A 19771-nucleotide genomic window follows, 5' to 3' on the forward strand; every position below is an offset into this window, starting at 1 on the left:
TAAATCAAGGCTGAATACTTTTTTTTGCCGCTACCTTTTATGAAATCAAATCTGAGACTTTTGATTTTTCTTTCAGCGCGACCGCGATGCATGATGGGATATATTGCTTTGGTTAGTGACCAATTGGTTGTACACTACTTTTCATGATGCACTGTGGGATACTTTGAGTGCACTATATACGGCGTAAATAAGCCTCACTACAAAATGGCTCCTCACTATATAGTGCCCTATATAGTGAGTAGGGAGTGATTTCGGACACAGAGCAACATCTGCCAACGTTGTCAAAAGACGCGCGTGCTCTCTTTCAAATGCTGATGTAATTAAGCCATAAGTTTTGATTTGATTTGACAGCAATCAGGAAAGTTTGAAAAAAGTAGGCAGTAATCGTCATTTAAACTCGTTTTTGTGCAATATTTTGTTTGGAAAACAGTTTTCAAAATGGTGGCACTGACACCTGGCTGACACGTCACATTTCGAAGTCTCGCACAAGTCTCGTGAAGATCACGCAGATAAGCGACGCCTGCCGTGGACCAAACGAACTAAATTCAACACGGCTAAAAACCGAATAGGCTGATAAGTATAATATTTAATTGCAATTAGTTGCCAATACAAGTCACGATATAAGGTTACTAAAACCGAAAACGTAATTGAACACATTAATTAAGAAATAAAGCAAGTTTTTAAAAAATGACTTCAGTTCCCCTTTAAGTGTTCAGCACCAATTGTTAGAATCTCTATTTTTACAGTTTTTACAAAATACAGGATAGTAGAGTAATATTTACAGTAGAGTAACATTTACAAAGGCTTCCACAAAAAAAAAGGAAGAATACAAGCAGGAAATCTAAAGTTTTTAAGAGCTACAGTACGTTATTACAGGACTTTTGTTTTTATAACATTTTTCTTCGTCTTTCTATAAAATACAGATATAAAAGACTCGATTGCAGTGTTACACACTGCAGTCCATTTTGTGGCAGTAAGGCATTACACACACTGCTAAATGCGATAAGAAGCATGGCTGCACCTCCTCACCTGTGAAAGAGGAGAGCAACAGGGAGAGAAATATTTCACCACAATCTTATAGCTGGACATTAAACTGCGCTTGACAATGGAGACAAATATCAGCTCTGATCTGAGATTTAATGTGAGCTCAGGCTTTTCTGCTGGATTTTCACTCCACAGACACATTTTTATTCCATATTACACTGTAAACATCATCATGTCTTACTCTCTCACTCCAGCAGGAAGACACACAGCCACAGTTTAAGAGTTGTTGGAGGAAGAATTTCCTTCAGAGCCTGTAAAACATTCAAATCCGTCACAAAGTGAACTAAACACTGCTAATAAATAATGTAGTGGTTTTAACCATCATTTATGGATCATAAAGGTTCACTTACAGGGTCTGGGGGGAACAGGTTTGAATCCTGAAACACAGATGATGGACAGACAGTTATTATAAAATCTCAGTGCTGTGTTTGGCTTCATGAGATAATGAGTTTATATCAGTTTATTGTCTCGTCTAATTTATTAATGAAGATTAAAGATATGCAAAATATTCATCAAATCCTCTCAGAATGAGAAAGTGTAAATCTGTTCTCTGAAAACTTCACATCTGCCTCCTTCCTCTTCTCACCAGAGTTCCTCTTCTTCCAGAAGACAACAGCAGCGACAACAGCGAGGAGAGCGACGACAACCACACCAATGACGACTCCAATCTGCCCTCCATCTGATAAATGAACACAGAGTCTTTATTATCTGCTGCAGCAGTAAATCAGCTTTTATCCTCTAAATCTGTAGTTTTATTCAGACCTTTTGCTACTTCTAGGATTAAATCCTTCTCCAAGCTGCTGTGCTGAACCACGCAGGTGTATTTGTGTTTCTGCAGTTTCTCAGCTGGGACTTTCAGAATGCTCCTCTTCTGGAAGCTTCCATCATCGTTGGGTAACGTCTCATTGAGCTCCATGTCCTCAGTCACGTCCTCTCCGTCCTTCTGCCAGGTGATATTCAGTGCTTTGGGGAAGAAACCTGTAGCGTGACACACCACCTCTGGAGAAGGAGTGTGTTTGTGGAACACTGACGCCTCGGGACGAACTGCAGAGACACAAATTTAAAGAAAATTGACGCTCAATTGTTATTTATCATGTGCTAAACATTTTCTGGCTGCATGAATTATTAAGATGGAGGTATAAACATTAAAGAGTGCAGTATTTCTCCTGTACTCCAGCAGTCATTAACCTGCTGCTCATGATGTAGCGGTCGATCTCTGAGGTATTTTTATATCAACACATTTTACAGTAAAAAACATGCAATGTTCAAATATCCACAGGTTGAATACTGCTACATATTTAATTAGTGCTGTGCATCTCTATGGGCAGGGAGGAACCCAAGAACAAAATAATTATGGCTGATTATGATGATTTTTTACAGATAACTGTTTCTGGCTGCGTCACATCAACCTGCTTAACTAACGTTAACCACAGCTGTGTTCTGTCACTGAGCAAACTCTGTTCAGGAAACCATGGCTGAGCAACGAAAGAAGGTGAGAATACATCATTACCGTTCTGAATGGGAAAATGAACTTGCTTTTACAGGAGTGAAAGAAAAGACGGCCTGCCATTACATCACTTACCATCTGAAATTCAAGGATTTATTCCCACCCAAAAGTGCAATAGGAGAGAAAAGAATTCAAGAGTTACAACTGGTTTTAAAGCCCAGCCACCACTTTTCACAAAACCCACCAGGAGAGCTAAAGCTGCTACTGAGGAGTCATTCCGTGTTCTCCATCTCCTGGCCAAGCACAAGACGCCCCTTCACCACAGTGAGATTTTTAAAAGAAGCCACGACAGTCACATTATTCACAGACTTTAAAAACTAATACACTTTGTCCAGCAGCGGGAATGAGAAGAGTGGAGTTGTTATCCGAGGACATTTCTCGATCGCTAAAAGGTGAAACTGACTGCTGTCCACGAATTAACAGTGAAAACTGCAGGAAATCAGTGTGAGTGAGTGTAAATGGGAAGGTGTGTGTTATTATTATGTATCATGTAAAGATAGTGACACAATGCAAAGTAAAATGGGATTTTCAATGTAAGCATGCATTAGTGTCAAAAATAAATTCAAATCATCATCATTTTGTTGTTTAATTTTCTTCATCATATCAGTACTTTGTGGCCATAAATAAAATTAATGCACTAACGGAAAAAGAAAAGAAACAACACTTTAGCTTTCATTTTCTTAATAAAATGCAAACGGAGTGCCAACATTAAAATTAATATTTGAATGCATACTTTGTCTTTTCTTTTTCCTGTGTGAGACATCGTAGGACGGAAGTAAAACATACAGCGGAAATCAAAGTGACCAACATCTGCCAACGTTGTCAAAAGACGCGCGCGCCCTCTTTCGAATGCTGATGGGATCAAGCCGGAAGTTTTTTTTGTTTTGATAGCAATCAGGAAAGTTTGGGAAAAAAAAAAAAAAGTAGGCAGTAATCATCATTTAAACTCGTTTTTGTGCAATATTTCGTTTGGAAAACAGTTTTCAAAATGGCGGCACTGACACCTGGCTGACACGTCACATTTCGAAGTCTCGCACAAGTCTTGTGAAGATCGCGCGGATAAGCGACGCCTGCCGTGGACCAAACAAACTAAATTCAACACGGCTAAAAACCGAATAGGCCGATAAGTATAATATTTAATTGCAATTAGTTGCCAATACGAGTCACGATATAAAGTTGCCAAAACCGAAAATGTAATTGAACACGTTAATTAAGAAATAAAGCAAGTTTAAAAATGACTTCAGTTCCCCTTTAAACAATGTGGAGGTCAGAAGTGCAGTGAACAGCAGCATGTGAGAGATGGCTCAGGAATTAATGACTTCAGCAGAATGTCAGGATTATTAGCGTGCTTGCTCGGCTGCTGTGTGTTTGCCAAAGGCAAGCACGCTATTGTTCTTCTTAAGTTTACTTATTCTGCCTTATTCCGACACGTGTTTTGGATCCACTACTCCTCCTAGGGCGTTCGAGATAGAGACACCGTTCCAACTCTGAGACGTCTAGCCCGAAGTGGTGTAGCGTGCTTGTATACAGCTTTTGGATCAACGCGCCCGTTCGCTTGTTCTTGTAATTTTTCTTTTGTTTTTTTCCCCCCATAGAGAATGAATAGGGCTCGTGAATCGAATCATCCTACTCGGACACGCTCCATTGCAGATGCACCAAACCTCATGTGATACTTCAGGCCAACTCCCCCGACACATACATGCAATCGGTTCTGACCTGCACTCATATTTTTCCTTTTTGCTCATCCCTTTTTCCTCCATAGGCTTGCATTGATTTTTGGCCCCACTGAAAATGAATGGTGTTTCAGGAGAAAAACTTTTCACTCTCCATCAATTTTTTTTAACCGAGTGACCAAACTTCAAGAAACTTCACTTGATGCCTCAGGCCAAGTCCCCGCACAGATCCATCCCCTCATCTGAGACCTGCACTCGTCTTTTCCTTGGTTTTCATGCATCTCTTTTTACCTCCATAGGCTTCCATTGATTTTTGGCCCCATTCAAATGAATGGAGTTTTGCTCAGTAACACTTCACCACACATCCACCAAACTTCATACGGCACCTCAGGCCAAATCACCATCACACACATGATATCGGTTCTGACCCGCACTCGGCTTTCTCTTGCCTTTCATCCGCCCATTTTTTCTCCATTTTGCCGCGAATCAATGGAAGCTTGATTGAGTCATTCCTCCCTTCCCCCATAGGTGATGATGCATTTGGCAAGGATCTGCTCATTTGAGACTTTGACAGCAAATCAACTTCAACTCAATGGCCACTTAATTAGGAATACACACACACACACACACACACACACAATAGCAATTAGCATATAAGCATTCACGTTTTACCATGCTAGCTGTTAGCATGTTACCCATTACGATATCATGCCTGCTGTTAGCTCGCGAGTTGTTAGCATGTTCACCATTAGCATGTTATCATGTTAGGATTAGCATGGTAACATGCAGAGTTCGCACGTTTGCTGTTAGCAAGTTCGCCTGAGCATATTAGCATGCTAACTGTTAGCATATTAGCATGTCACCCTCAGCGTGTTAGCATGCTAAAAGTTAACATACTAGCCATTAGCATGTTAGCCTGTTAGCATATTAACAGTTATAATTTTAACAAATAGCGTGTTAATCATTAGCATGTTAGAATGCTAGCTGTTAGCATGTTAATATGCTGTTAGCTTGTTAGTATGCTAACTGTTAGCATGCTAGTTGTTAGCATGTTAACTTTTAGCATGCTAGTATGCTAGCTGTTCTGCTACAGCTCAGCAAGCACACTTCGCATTTTCTCTGCAGAAATGCAGTCTATTTATTATAGTTACACTTGTGTTTAAAAAAAAATAGCAGGACATCAGTAACCTGATGAACCACTGTTATTAGTAATACTCATTTCTGCCTGGCAAATCATTTCCTTGTAGATGTAATAGTGTAATAGAAAAACAGACCCAACCGTTATGACATGCACGCTGCTTATTCTGAGTAACTGACTCATTCATAGAATTCACTGTTCAAAATAATAGCAGTGTGGAGTTTAATAATTATAATAAAAGGTCATTAATTGTCCTTTATTAAGGAAGAAGGGAAGTAAATGTTTCACATGCTGTGATAAAATACATTTCATTCTGAATTGCTCATTAAAATGGGCCGTTCCAGACACTGATTGGAGGAACAATGTAATTTGATTAAAAAGTTGATTGGAGAGGGGGAAACGTGCAAAGAAGTGCAGCAAATTATAGGATCCTCAGCGAAAATTCTCAAATGCTTTAAAGTGGCAACAAAAACGTGAAACATGCAGAAGAAAACAAGCAACTACTGTTAAAACGGATTGAAGAACAGTCAGAATTGCACAGAATCAGCCAATCATCACCTCCAGAAAGATCAAAGATGATCTAAAATGACCTGCAAGTGCTGTTACAGTCAGAAGACGTTTGATCGAAGCTCAGCTATCAGCAAGAAGCTCCTAAAGCATCATTGTTGAAAAAACACCATGTATAGAATTAGTTAAAATTTGCTAAAGAACACATCGACTGGCCCAAAGAGAAAATGGCGTAACATCCTGTGGACTGATGAGTAACACTGTTCTTTTCAGGTCGAGTGGTCATTGACAGTACGCCAGACGAACCCCGGGTTCTGAATTCAAGCCACAGTACACTGAAGCACGGTGGCACAAAAATCATGGTATGGAGAGGTTTTTCACACTACGGTGTTGGACCTATTGATCGTATACCAGGGATCATGGATCAGTCTGAATACATCACTATACTTGAAGAGATTATGTTGCCGTATGCCGAAGAGGAAATGCCCCTGAAATGGGTGTTTCAACAAGACAACGACCCCAAACACACGAATAAACGAGTAACATCTTGGTTCCAGACAAAACGGATTGAGGTAATGGAGTTGCAGCTCAATCCCCAGACCTCAACCCCACTGAAAACCTGTGGGGTGCCATTAAAAATGCAGTTTCTGAAGCAAAACCCAAAAATTCACAGGAACTGTGGCATGTAGTTCGTTCATCCTGAGCTGAAATACCTGCTGATAGGCGCCAGATGTTGGTTGATTCAATGCAATGCAGAAGTGCAGCAGTTATCAAAAACAATGTTTATGCAGCTAAATATTAGTTCAGTTTGAAGACAAAAACGTCAACACTGCTATTTTTTTTGGACAGATCCTTTTCTTTCCTTCCTGGAATTGATTGGGATTTGAATGCGTAATGTTTCCACGATATTTGAAATGTGGAAATAAAGGCTATTCAAAATATTTCACTTTATTCACATTTTTTAATGCACTGCTATTTATTTGAACACAACTGTAAGTCCAGAAAGGCCATGAGTTAATTCTTTAAATGTTTTGATTTTTAATTTATAGTTAATTTTGACACTAATGTTGAATGCTTAAATGGAAAATTTAAATGCAAATGGAATTCTGTCATTTCATTGTGGTACCATCTTTGTGCACACATATGGGAAAAGAAATGGGAACTAGGGTTTGGATTTTTATTTTTGGCATAAAAAACTGCCATAGTGCACTCTCTCAGTGTGTGTGTGTTGCAGGGAAGGAGTGTGTTATTAGTATATGCACAATGTGTGTGTAATAAGATGTGTGTTTATTGAACAGCTGCAGTTACAGTAACAGAGCAGATCACACACTTTACCTTTCCTCTCCAGAGTCCCTCTGCTGTAAGACACAAGCTTCTTTAAACAATCGATACATTAATTCTCCAGGTAGCTCTTCCAGTATTTGGCTTCATCTTCTGTAGGATCCCACTTCTTTATAAAGATTCCAGCTTGAGGTTTCGCTTCAGTCCAGGTTCCAGTTTTCAGATCCAGACTCATGAAATCTTCTCCATCATAACCGTACAGATCATATCCTCTAGTGGTGCCGTCATCATCAAGCTCACAGCTGTATGTCCTCTAGAGTCTATGAATTCCTGCACACATGCACACATGTAATGAGGTGAGATCAGATGAGCTGACTTTCCTTCTACACTCTCTATTCAAACTGCTACACTGCGTTTTTCTACCCGTCCTTTTGTCCTTTTTACATTTTGTCCTTTGTAGAAGAACAATGTTATTGTCGGTAAAAGAATATAATAGTGTGTGTTTTGTGTCCTTCTACACTGCATGGATTCACAGCTCTGTGTGTAAAGTAAAAACACATTCGGATCGTTTTAATCTGTGACCCAAACTGTATAATGGACACTCAGTAATTTGCCTAAATAGAAAAAACATTAAAAGTGTAGAGAGAAGCTCTTTAGCGTGAGAGTCTGCAGTTTGAGACAAAGCCCAAGGGTTTGTGACTCTGATGATATAATGACCTGCTGCTGTTTAATCGATGTTACAGAACCACTGTGTACTACTGAGGATACAGAACGTTATTTTGCACATCAGTATTGTTCTGTGCTCGTTTGTGGATTCACAATAAATCCTGAGATGATGTCAGAAAGGAAACTGTATTTCTGTGTTACTTTAACAGGTTTATTACACAGAGCTGTTTCACCAGCTTATTAAACTGCCATTGTGTGTGTGTGTGTGTGTGTGTGTGTGGTCACCAAAATCTCCACCTACTGACTGAGTTAATAAGCTCCCACTCCCCACACACACACTCTCTCTCTCTCTCTCTCTCTGAGATCACATGCGGAAGTAAATAACAGATTTCAGTTTCCTATTTTTCCAAGAAAAAGCAAAATAATCGAACCCCACCCCCCCCCCCAAAAAAAAACAAAAAAAAAAAACCACGTGACATCAGCTGATCACATCATCATGGCAACTCTGTAAAATAAAACATTTCCTTTGCAAATTACAAAAAGAGGAGCTGTAACACGGGAGAACATGTAAACTCCATACAGAAAGGCCCCAGTCGACCGACAGGTTCAAACCAAACACCTTCTTGCTGTGAGGCAACAGTGATAAAAGGAGAAACTGCAGTTTCTTCTTTTCACAATATTTTCTTTTTTTTTTTTTACATTTTTTTCTGGAAGCAAATGTTCTCCCATGCATCACTTACCATCTTGTTACTTTCTGGTTTTACAAACAAAACAAAACAAAACAAAAAAAAAGAAAGAAAAACAGAAAATGTGCGCGTGCACAAGAATTTAATTTTTATAACCCTCTGCAAATCGAACACTAAACACCAACAGAGAACAAGTGTTCGGTCTGTACAGCCTCATGTTAGGGTTCATATATAATTTCACGTGTCGTATCTATCCGTTGGTCACTATGTCTGTTATAATTGTGTGTGTGTGTGTGTGTGTGTGTGTGTTTTATATATATATATATATATATATATATATATATATATATATATATATATATATATATATATATATATATATATATATTAATTATACACACCCACACTGCCTGGCCAATAAGTAAATAAATAAATACTTTTTGGATTTTCTAGATTTCTGCATAAACATGACCTAAAACATCATCAGATTTTCACACAAGTCCTAAAAGTAGATAAAGAGAACCCAGTTAAACAAATGAGACAAAAATATTATACTTGATCATTTATTTATTGAGGAAAATGATCCAATATTACATATCTGTGAGTGGCAAAAGTATGTGAACCCAGTGTTTCCCACACATTGACGAGACTATGGCGGCCCGCCATAGTCTAATTTGGGCCGCCATAGTCCCAGTCCACGCCCACCTGCACGGCAACACTGACGCACCCGGCCTGACATTGCGTGCGTTGCTTATCTGAGACAGCGTGAGGAGACAACTCTGGGCCCTGTACTACGAACGGAGGTCAACCTACCCAGAAGTAACCCAGGGTTCCCCCGCTAAACCGGGGTTGACAAAACCTGGTTATCTTGTTTGGGTACTACGACGCCAGTTATGAAGTTGATTTGTTGAACCTGTGTTAACCTAATCAGGGTTAATGCGCGTTCACGTTAAAGGGGAGGTTATCAGCGCAAATCACCACTGTTCACAATGGCACGGTCGCCATACTTCACGGAGGAAGAATGCGCTGTCATAATGCAAAGCTACGAGGAGTTCAAAACAACATTAAGAGCAAAATCTAACACAGCGGCTGCCAATAAGGAGCGGCAAGCATGTTGGCAACCAATTGCCGATTGGGTAAATGCGCAAGTATATTCTCCCTTCTACATGTTCCAGAACAGAAGTATAGGATGAGAGAAAGCTTCATGATCAATCACAAGTCACAGAAAATGGTCCTTCGACATGGCCCCAGTCATATAGCTTGTTTAATGTCCGAAAAATCCTGAATAAAATTTGGTATGGTAAATTCATGGAGTGCCTACTTAAGCTGATCTGTGCACAGTCACATGAATTAGGATGACTGACTGTTCAGTCCCTTTGACTAAAGGGGTGTTCACACGGCAACTTTTACTCCGGTGTAGCACCGGGGCTGCCCCGGTAGAGAGTTCACACGGTACAAAGTTATACCGGTGTAGCCCCTGAAAGCTGCTTAAACCGGTGCAAATCTAACCCTGCTCGGGAGGTGGTTTAAGAAATTTACTCCGGAGTAAATGCTAGTTTGCGGGGCAGCACCGATATAAAATGGGACGTCTGAACGCTACAGGCGTAGACTCGCTACGCGTGAGGAGAGTTGATTACATACGGGCACTGCATAATTTGCATCCTGGTATTTTGCGCTTCCAAAATGCCGAATATCAACAACAACAGAACTGCGTGTCTTCCAGTGTTGCCAGATTGGGCAGTTTTAAGTGCATTTTGGCGGATTTGAACATATTTTGGGATGGAAAACATCAGCAATATCTGGCAACACTGGTGTCTTCATCCACGTTGTTTTCCCGGCGCTTGGTGATGCCATGACAACCGGGAAAAGGAAGTACATTTTCACGCATGCGCATATTTCATTTCCGCATTATTACTATCGCAAATGATAGTAATAATGATAGGAAATGATAGTAATAAAAGGAAATGATATCAAAACTTTATTACTATCAAAGGAAATGATAGTAATAAAGTTTTTGTTTCTACTGCACGGTCGCAGAAACTGCCGTGTGACCGCAAGTGGGGCTGCACCGGTGCTAACACGCTTCTCTCTAGTAAGCAGGGTTGTGACGTGTGAACGCTGCGCAAAATTTACACCGGTGTAAGATATATCGCAACAAAATACATCGGTGCAGCACCGATGCAAATATGTGCCGTGTGAACACCCTATAAGTTGGTGTATGTCCTGTGAACATTTCAGAGGCAACAGCAGTGCCAAACGCACCTGGCAACAGGTGAAAATGAAATATAAAAACATCATTCATAATGGGGTGGGTGGGTGTGTGTGTGTGTGTGTGTGTGTGTGTGTGTGTGCGCGCGCGTGCAGTCAAGCATTCATTTGCCTTTTATTTATTCAAGTTTTATCTGTTTGCCTAATGGTTCAAATTGTTTTGTATATAGTTTATAATGTTGTTGTGTGATATTAATGATAATATTGTGGGGAAACTACTTTGCACGGACGTTCATTTAATTTATTCTATCGTCATTTTGTTTGTTCTATTTTTGTGTATTTCATTTATTTATCTGTTTGTCTAGTTGTATCTATTTTTCTAATATTTTTTGCATTAATAGTTTGTTTTTTCCTATTAAAATAATCGTGTACTTGTTATAACTATTTATCTGACTGTTTATAGTTGTATCTATTTTTGTTACAATTTCAATATTTTTAATATAGAAAGTTTGTTTTTTTCTATTAAAATGTTCGTGTGATAACTAGTTCGTGTTATATTTATTGTAGTTGTATCTATTTTGTATCTCAGACTTAAATATTTTTGTAAAACAAGTGTTTTCCTATAAAATATTCTTGCGTTCTTGATAACTATGTTCGAGTGGGTTTTTTTTTTTTACAGAAAAGCCGTTCTGCATGGACATTCATTGAAGCCCTCATTGTTTTTTAATGGTTATTTATGAGCGTTTAGGGGTTACAATAATGTAAGTCTAGGTTGCTTTATATAAAAGGTATGTCCAGAAATATTGATGTCACTGTCTAACCAGAGGGATCTGGCTTCTTTAGATGCTGGCTTCTTAAAACTGAATAAATATTTAAAAAGAGCCAAATGAGCCAGTCTTTTGAACGGCTCTTTTCAAAGAACAGATCACAAAGATGCGGATCCCATCAAAGAGCCATAAATCCCATCTCTAATCTGCGCTCCGATATCGCACGGGTCATCCAGGTACGCTGGCATTGTCTCTAGAGGAAATGTCGGTGGAGAGGTGGTGTTTAAAAAGGGTGTGGTTAATCGGAAACCTCGGGTTAACCAAGAACATAACCTGAGACGAGCAGGTTTGAGATGCAGCGTAAATTGCCATGACAGCATACCTCGGTCTGAACATAGCCAACTTTCGTAGTATGGGTTAATCGGGAAGTTACGCTGCACGTGATCAAGTTACTCTCGAAGTTACCCTGGTAAGCCAGAAAACCCGCTTCGTAGTACAGGGCCCTGATAAGCTACATCCTCTCTGCATCTATATGTTAAGGCAAGTTTACACCACTTTATGTAGCCTTTGACACGATTGAGAAGGTGACATTTAGGCTACGCTATTGTGCTTTATTGGCGTATGGAGAGCGCATTGATGGATAACGTTAAGTAGGGCTGTGCGATATGGGAAAAAAATGAATATCCCGATACATTTTCTCCATTTCATGATATCTCAATATATTTAAATCTCCTCTAAAAGACCCCATGAAATCTAACTTTTACTCTTTACTGTTTTCACTACAATCCCTGCAGATTAAATAACATTCTTGGTTAATTTTACAGGTGGTTTTCAACAACACATTTTAAATTTTCATGTTAGTGATTAATTACAATTGAGTTGAAATAAGACTATTTTTATTCAACAAAGATGTGGCACAAACTGCAAAAACAATCTTGAAAATTGCAAGAAAGGGGCAACACAATACAGAGCTGCTCAGAGCTCAAACCAATAAAGTGCAGCTCAACACTGAGAAAGACATTTAGCCTAAATAAGAAAAGTGCTCATTCATTAAATTATTTAAAAAAAAATAATCTCCAAGCTATTAACCCGACTACTGAGAACCACTGGAACATTCACAATAGAGAGACTGAGAGAGAGAGAGAAAAGAGAGAGATCTGCAAAACATAATTTCTCTCTTTGCACACTTTTGAACTGAATGTTTTCTGGCTCTGCCTCTCAGATGTGTAGAATTCCGGTATTGCCTTCTCTGTAAAATGTCTGCGACCAGGCAGCTCATATTTGGGATCAAGTGTGTTTAGTAATTTTTGGAAGCCTGTTTTTTCCACTATACTAACTGGGATCATGTCTTCGGCAATGACGTCAGTGATTGCATCCGTTATAGCTCTCCATCTCTGACTCGTTTTCTCATATGGGGTGGCTTTGGAGAACGAGGCCGCTATGGTCATTTGTTTAGCTCGTGGGCAAGTAGCTCGGAGTTTAAGAGACTCTTCATACTGTACCAGGTGAGTTTTCAGGTGATGGAACATATTTGTAGTGCTGCTGCCTTTTGTGATGACAGTTTTTTTACACACTTTACAAACTGGCATTTGTTGTTCCATGTCCTCCTCGCGATATCCAAAAAAAATGCCAGATGACTGACCCCTTACTAGTTCTTTTAGGAACCAATTCGTCCGCTTCCATTTTTAATTTGTCGCTGAAATTGACAGAGCTTACACGGTAGCCTATACAACACCAGCGATTTCACGAACTGAGTCAGCGCTGTAAACCAAAACTAGGAAATCTTCCCGCAAGTTCCTTTCAGCACCGAGATGTCGCCCGGGATTGGTTGGCAAGTGTGTGACATTGTTTTTTTTTTACCCTTAGGCAGCCTCTCATGTTACTGCCTGAGGGACAGGGAGAAAACCACCGGAAAAGGTTTTAAACAAACGCAACAAACACGAAACAAACGCAAGTCGGAAGATGACCATAAAATACTCGATAGTTACGATATAATAATTTTATGTATCTCACAGAATTTTCAGAGATACATCGAGTATATTCGATATATCGCACAGCCCTAACGTTAAGTGTATTGTTTCAGTAAAATTACTTTGTCCATTTCATACTGGCAAACCTACTTTTTCTGTAAGGCAACAGTAGGCTATTTTGAGGCAATATATTAGTTAGCCCTATGCAGTTATCTAATTAGTCAGATTAACTTTATCATCCTACCAGGATCAGGTCGTTTCCAAATTCACCAGCGAAGTGCTTCCCGCTTGACATTGTATGTGCGCAGTCTATCCAAGTGATGGAGACGTGAAGTGACAGCAGTGATAAACTAATCTAGGTCTGCATGTACATGTTAAAAGGGAAAAGTAGTCTATTCTAAGAGAGCACGAACTTCGATGCCACTTTTGAGAATTAGTGCTAGTAACCTTAACGCGATTTGTTACTGGTGAGACGGAAGATGTTAAATTATTTTTAGCCTTTTCTAATAGGCTACCTTCTAAAGGTGAAGCCATTAGGCCACATAATTAAGGGAATGTAATGTTAGTTACCCACTTAATTAAATTGACTTCTTGACTCGAATTTGATCATTTTCAACTTTACTGATGAGTGTTTCTCCACTAACGTAGGCCTTAACGCAACGTGTTGAATGTCAGGTGACAATGTCAGCCTTATTGTAGACGCTACAGCTGGAACAGAAAATCTCCGATCCTTATTAAACTGATGCTAAATTTGTTTTGTTAATTCAGATCATGAGCATTTTGAATTATTTCAAAAAGAGGGATCGAAATTCACCTCAGGATGAAGAGGTTGTGACTGAGGTAGGCCTAACATCAACTGCTTGCTGTCTTTGTCAGGATGTCGAATTGGTATTCATAGGCTTTTTAAATACATAATTTGAGTAATTGCAATTGTAATTATGTAATTTATTCCTTTGTACCAGAAAAGACAGCTTCTTCAGGTAGTAGAAGAGACAGCAGGGGCAGACTCTCATATAGGGACAGACATACAGCAGAGCTAGAAATCCTTGTTTTGTAGGACTTTTTGTAGGAGTTCAGGGTGTGAAGTATTGTAGGATTTTTGGTTTGGTTGCTATCTGTAATATGTTCTTCTTGTAGGACTGCCCTCTGTAGCAACATGCTAAAATAAAATACAAGGTGCATAACCAATACCAACGAATTTGTTCTTTGTTAGTCTTAGTTTAGTAGTATTAGTAGGCTAAAAAACCCCCGCGCACCCCTGCAATTCAACCGGACACGTGCGCCACGCGCTAAACAACCCCCCACGCACCCCTGCAATTCAACTGGACACACGCGCCACGCCACCCCCATGGGCTGCCCCCATAGTCTCCAAAATTTCTGTGGGAAAACACTGGAACCTCTAGGATTAGCAGTTAATTTGAAGGTGAAATTAGAGTCAGGTGTTTTCAATCAATGGGATGACAATCAGGTGTGAGCGGGCACCTTGTTTTATTTAAAGAAGAGGGATCTATCAAACTCTGATCTTCACAACACATGTTTGTGGAAGTGTATCATGGCACGAACAAAGGAGATTTCTGAGGACCTCAGAAAAAGCGTTGTTGATGCTCATCAGGCTGGACAAGGTTACAAAACCATCTCTAAAGAGTTTGGACTCCACCAATCCACAGTCAGAGAGACTGTGTACAAATGGAGGAAATTCAAGACCATTGTTACCCTCCCCAGGAGTGGTCGACCAACAAAGATCACTCCAAGAGCAAAGCATGTAATAGTCGGTGAGGTCACAAAGGACCCCAGGGTAACTTCTAAGCAACTGAAGGCCTCTCTCACATTGGCTAATGTTATGAGTCCACCATCAGGAGAACACTGAACAACAATGGTGTGCATGGCAGGGTTGCAAAGAGAAAGCCACTGCTCTCCAAAAAGAACATTGCTGCTCATCTGCAGTTTGCTAAAGATCACGTAGACAAGCCAGAAGGCTATTGGAAAAATGTTTTGTGGATGGATGAGACCAAAATAGAACTTTTTGGTTTAAATGAGAAGCGTTTGGAGAAAGGAAAACATTGCATTCCAGCATAAGAACCTTATCCCACCGGTGAAACATGGTGGTGGTGGTAGTATCATGGTTTGGGCCTGTTTTGCTGCATCTGGGCCAGGACGGCTTGCCATCATTGATGGAACAAAAAATTTTGAATTATGCCAGCGAATTCTAAAGGAAAATGTCAGGACATCTGTCCATTAACTGAATCTCAAGAGAAGGTGGGTCATGCAGCAAGACAACGACCCTAAGCACACAAGTCGTTCTACCAAAGAATGGTTAAAGAAGAATAAAGTGAATGTTTTGGAATGGCCAAGTCAAAGTCCTGACCTTAATCCAATCGAAATGTTGTGGAAGGACCTGAAGCAAACAGTTCATGTGAGGAAACCCACCAACATCCCAGAGTTGAAGCTGTTCTGTACGGAGGAATGGGCTAAGATTCCTCCAACCCAGTGTGCAGGACTGATCAACAGTTACCGCAAACGTTTAGTTGCAGTTATTGCTGCACAAGGGGGTCACACCAGATACTGAAAGCAAAGGTTCACATACTTTTGCCACTCACAGATATGTAATATTGGATCATTTTCCTCAATAAATAAATGACCAAGTATAATATTTTTGTCTCATTTGTTTAACTGGGTTCTCTTTATCTACTTTTAGGACTTGTGTGAAAATCTGACCATCTTTTAGGTCACATTTATGCAGAAATATAAATTCTAAAGGGTTCACAAACTTCCAAGCACCACTATATTTGGATTGATTTTACTGCTACATTAATGTGCTCGTTGCATTTTCCTGCTGTAGATGTTTAAGGCTGAGCTGATTGTAATTGTTTTATATACAGGTGCTGGTCATATAATTTAGAATATCATGAAAAAGTTGATTTCAGTAATTCCATTCAAAAAGTGAAACTTGTATAATGTATACATTCATTACACACAGACTGATATATTTCAAGTGTTTATTTCTTTTAATTTTGATGATTATAACTGACAACTAATGAAAACCCCAAATTCAGTATCTCAGAAAATTAGAATATTGTGAAAAGGTTCAATATTGAACACATCTAGTGCCACACTCTAATCAGCTAATTAACTCAAAACACCTGCAAAGGCCTTTAAATGGTCTCTCAGTCTAGTTCTGTAGGCGACACAATCATGGGGAAGACTGCTGACTTGACAGTTGTCCAAAAGATGACCATTGACACCTTGCACAAGGAGGGCAAGACACAAAAGGTCATTGCTAAAGAGGCTGGCTGTTGACAGAGCTCTGTGTCCAAGCACATTAATAGAGAGACGAAGGGAAGGAAAAGATGTGGTAGAAAGAAAGTGTACAAGCAATAGGGATAACCGCACCCTGGAGAGGATTGTGAAACAAAACCCATTCAAAAATGTGGGGGAGATTCACAAAGAGTGGACTGCAGCTGGAGTCAGTGCTTCAAGAACCACCACGCACAGACGTATGCAAGACATGGGTTTCAGCTGTCGCATTCCTTGTGTCAAGCCACTCTTGAACAAGAGACAGCGTCAGAAGCGTCTTGCCTGGGCTAAAGACAAAAAGGACTGGACTGCTGCCGAGTGGTCCAAAGTTATGTTCTCTGATGAAAGTAAATTTTGCATTTCCTTTGGAAATCAAGGTCCCAGAGTCTGGAGGAAGAGAGGAGAGGCACAGAATCGACGTTGCTTGAGGTCCAGTGTAAAGTTTCCACAGTCAGTGATGGTTTGGGGTGCCATGTCATCTGCTGGTGTTGGTCCACTGTGTTTTCTGAGGTCCAAGGTCAACGCAGCCGTCTACCAGGAAGTTTTAGAGCACTTCATGCTTCCTGCTGCTGACCAACTTTATGGAGATGCAGATTTCATTTTCCAACAGGACTTGGCACCTGCACACAGTGCCAAAGCTACCAGTACCTGGTTTAAGGACCATGGTATCCCTCTTCTTAATTGGCCAGCAAACTCGCCTGACCTTAACCCCAGGGGCGGACTTACCATTAGGTAAACCAAGGCGGTTGCCTAGGGCCCCCAAAATTTGGGGGCCCCTAACAGTCAGCCCCGTCACGGTAAACACCAAACAATATATATGTAATCTTAATTTGCCTCTGATATTAAGTAGTCAATGATATAAATGGAAAAACACAACAAAATAGCATCAGAATATCAAATTCATGTGTATATAGTATTTGTCCCAGCACACACACACACCCTGGTTGTTTTACATTGGTACTCGTCCATGATCTGACGACGTAGACAGGTGCACGACGGAAATTCAAACCAAAGCAGAGGGAACTGTAAACAAGACGAAGCGCAGTTGAGAGTGGTTGCGCCAAACAAAAAAAAAAGGGCACAAAGCAAAAAGAATGCAGCTGCACTTCTGAAACTAACTACATTTTTCAAATTACTTTTTTTTTTATGTATAATCTGAAATATCAAGAGTAGTAGCTGAAGTAGCCTGTTTATTTATTTATTCAAATCAATCTAATTATTATAGCTGTCGGTCAAATATGCAACCTTTTTCAAGAAGCAACTTTAAAGCAATCTTTTTATTGTTGCAAGTTAGAGCATAAGTGGATATTGATTCAAATTGTGACTGAGGGGGAAAAAGGTATCAGTCATAGCTTGACGGTTTTAGTTGCAGCGGCATCGTGGCAGCAGTTGACTTTCTACCACTTTTACACTCTTTTCTGGACACCAGAAAGACAATAACAATAGGATTATATAGATGATGAAGGCCAGGAGAAGTACATGGAGAAGAGACAAGCAAGAAAGGCACAAAGAGAGGGAGACCTGAAACATAAAGGCAAAACAGACACACAGATGAAGAAAAACAGGGGCACAGACAAAGAAATGGAAGACAGGGACAAAGAGAAGGTATTCATTTTAACAATACATTTTGGGTATTTATTTCTACTGTTCCATGATTGATTTGCTGTTGTCTTGTGTCACAGTAGTGAAAGACAATAAGAGACAAGATGGATGGACAACACCAACTTCTGCCAGTGAGCCCTTGCTGAACAAGGTATGTGATTTGACAAAGGATTACTTGTGTTTATAGATCATATCATCAAAGAAAAAAGTGTATCGAGTTGTTTTGTTATAATGCTGTGTTGTTTATTGTAGTTTGGGTTCCATACCTCTGCACACCACCTTTCTATGAAGACTTTGGAGAAGCCAGCAACAAGTAGGACTTTCTTTCTCATATGATTATGATGAACAATGGACATTTGGAGATTAAGGACTTTTCAGTAATGTACTGGCTGCAACCTTTAAAAACTCATACCTCTCTCCTTCTCTACCCCCCTCTCTCTCACACACACACACACACCTACACCCCATTATGGAATGGTGATGGAGTACATGAACAATGGAATTTTGAAGATTAAGGACATTTCAATAATGTACTGGCTGCATCCTGTACAAACTCACAATCCCTCTGTATCTGTCTCTCAACCACTGTATTGCCTGTCACTAAATGGCTCTCTCTCTCTCTCTCACTCACTCACTCACACACACACACACTAACTCTCTCCCTCTCTCTCTCGTACATTTATCTTGACATCAGTCTTATCCCATTGAAATGTAGAGGTTTCGATAGAGTAATATCCATTTGTGTTGTAGTTCTGATAACAGTAAGATCATTTTGTATCTCTGGTAATGTGTATCTGGTAATATGTATCCATTTGTGTTCTACTTCTGATAAGAATAAGATCATTTTATATCTGGTAATATGCATCTGTGGAGTAAAAATAATAATTGGATTTCAGATATCCTTGTTTTATTAAAATATGGAGATTGACTTAAAATTGGCTCTCTCTCTCTACTGTCTCTTCTGTTGTTTGCCTTGTCGCACTCTCTCTTTCTGGTTTGATCTGAGCAATAAACACTGTCAGAATTTTGGCAAATGCTGGAGTAATCTCAAACCTGTTTCACTGTGGAGCTTATTTGGGGCACATTGTTAGTGGCAGTTTGCTATCTTTTTTTCTGAATTTACAGCAAGGAGATATGGCATGTGCCAAGTAGGGATGACCATTATTCTGTATGTGTGTTTCAAGACTGACTTTTGAGGGCCCCAAAATGGCTAGAACCGCCCCTGCTTAACCCCATAGGAAATCTATGGGGTATTGTGAAGAGGAAGATGCGATACGCCAGACCCAACAATGCAGAAGAGCTGAAGGCCACTATCAGAGCAACCTGGGCTCTCATAACACCTGAGCAGTGCCACAGACTGATCGACTCCATGCCACGCCGCATTGCTGCAGTAATTCAGGCAAAAGGAGCCCCAACTAAGTATTGAGT

General features: G+C 39.9%; 1 protein-coding gene and 1 long non-coding RNA gene across 4 annotated transcripts in view; one reads left to right on the forward strand and one right to left on the reverse strand.

The window, feature by feature from the left end:
- LOC132872830 (BOLA class I histocompatibility antigen, alpha chain BL3-7-like) overlaps positions 1-19771 on the reverse strand; it is a 160164-nt gene that overhangs the window by 82239 nt on the left and 58154 nt on the right. Inside the window, exons 4-8 of one of the 3 annotated variants that reach the window (XM_060907925.1) lie at positions 1807-2088; positions 1631-1723; positions 1395-1421; positions 1226-1295; positions 567-1029 (exon numbers count right to left, since the gene is read on the reverse strand). In XM_060907925.1, the coding sequence (XP_060763908.1) occupies positions 1261-1295; positions 1395-1421; positions 1631-1723; positions 1807-2088 (437 nt within the window). In that variant the 3' untranslated portion in view covers positions 567-1029; positions 1226-1260. Of the gene's footprint in view, positions 1-566; positions 1030-1225; positions 1296-1394; positions 1422-1630; positions 1724-1806; positions 2089-19771 lie in introns of those variants that run through there. The other 2 variants (XM_060907923.1, XM_060907924.1) reach the window with 2 other exon arrangements.
- On the forward strand, positions 18435-18880 carry LOC132872087 (uncharacterized). Its single transcript, XR_009651380.1, has 3 exons — positions 18435-18494; positions 18596-18656; positions 18854-18880. It is a non-coding gene; the product is annotated as an uncharacterized LOC132872087 (long non-coding RNA).

Source organism: Neoarius graeffei, chromosome 24 (assembly GCF_027579695.1).
Source record: "Neoarius graeffei isolate fNeoGra1 chromosome 24, fNeoGra1.pri, whole genome shotgun sequence".
Taxonomy (NCBI): domain Eukaryota; kingdom Metazoa; phylum Chordata; class Actinopteri; order Siluriformes; family Ariidae; genus Neoarius; species Neoarius graeffei.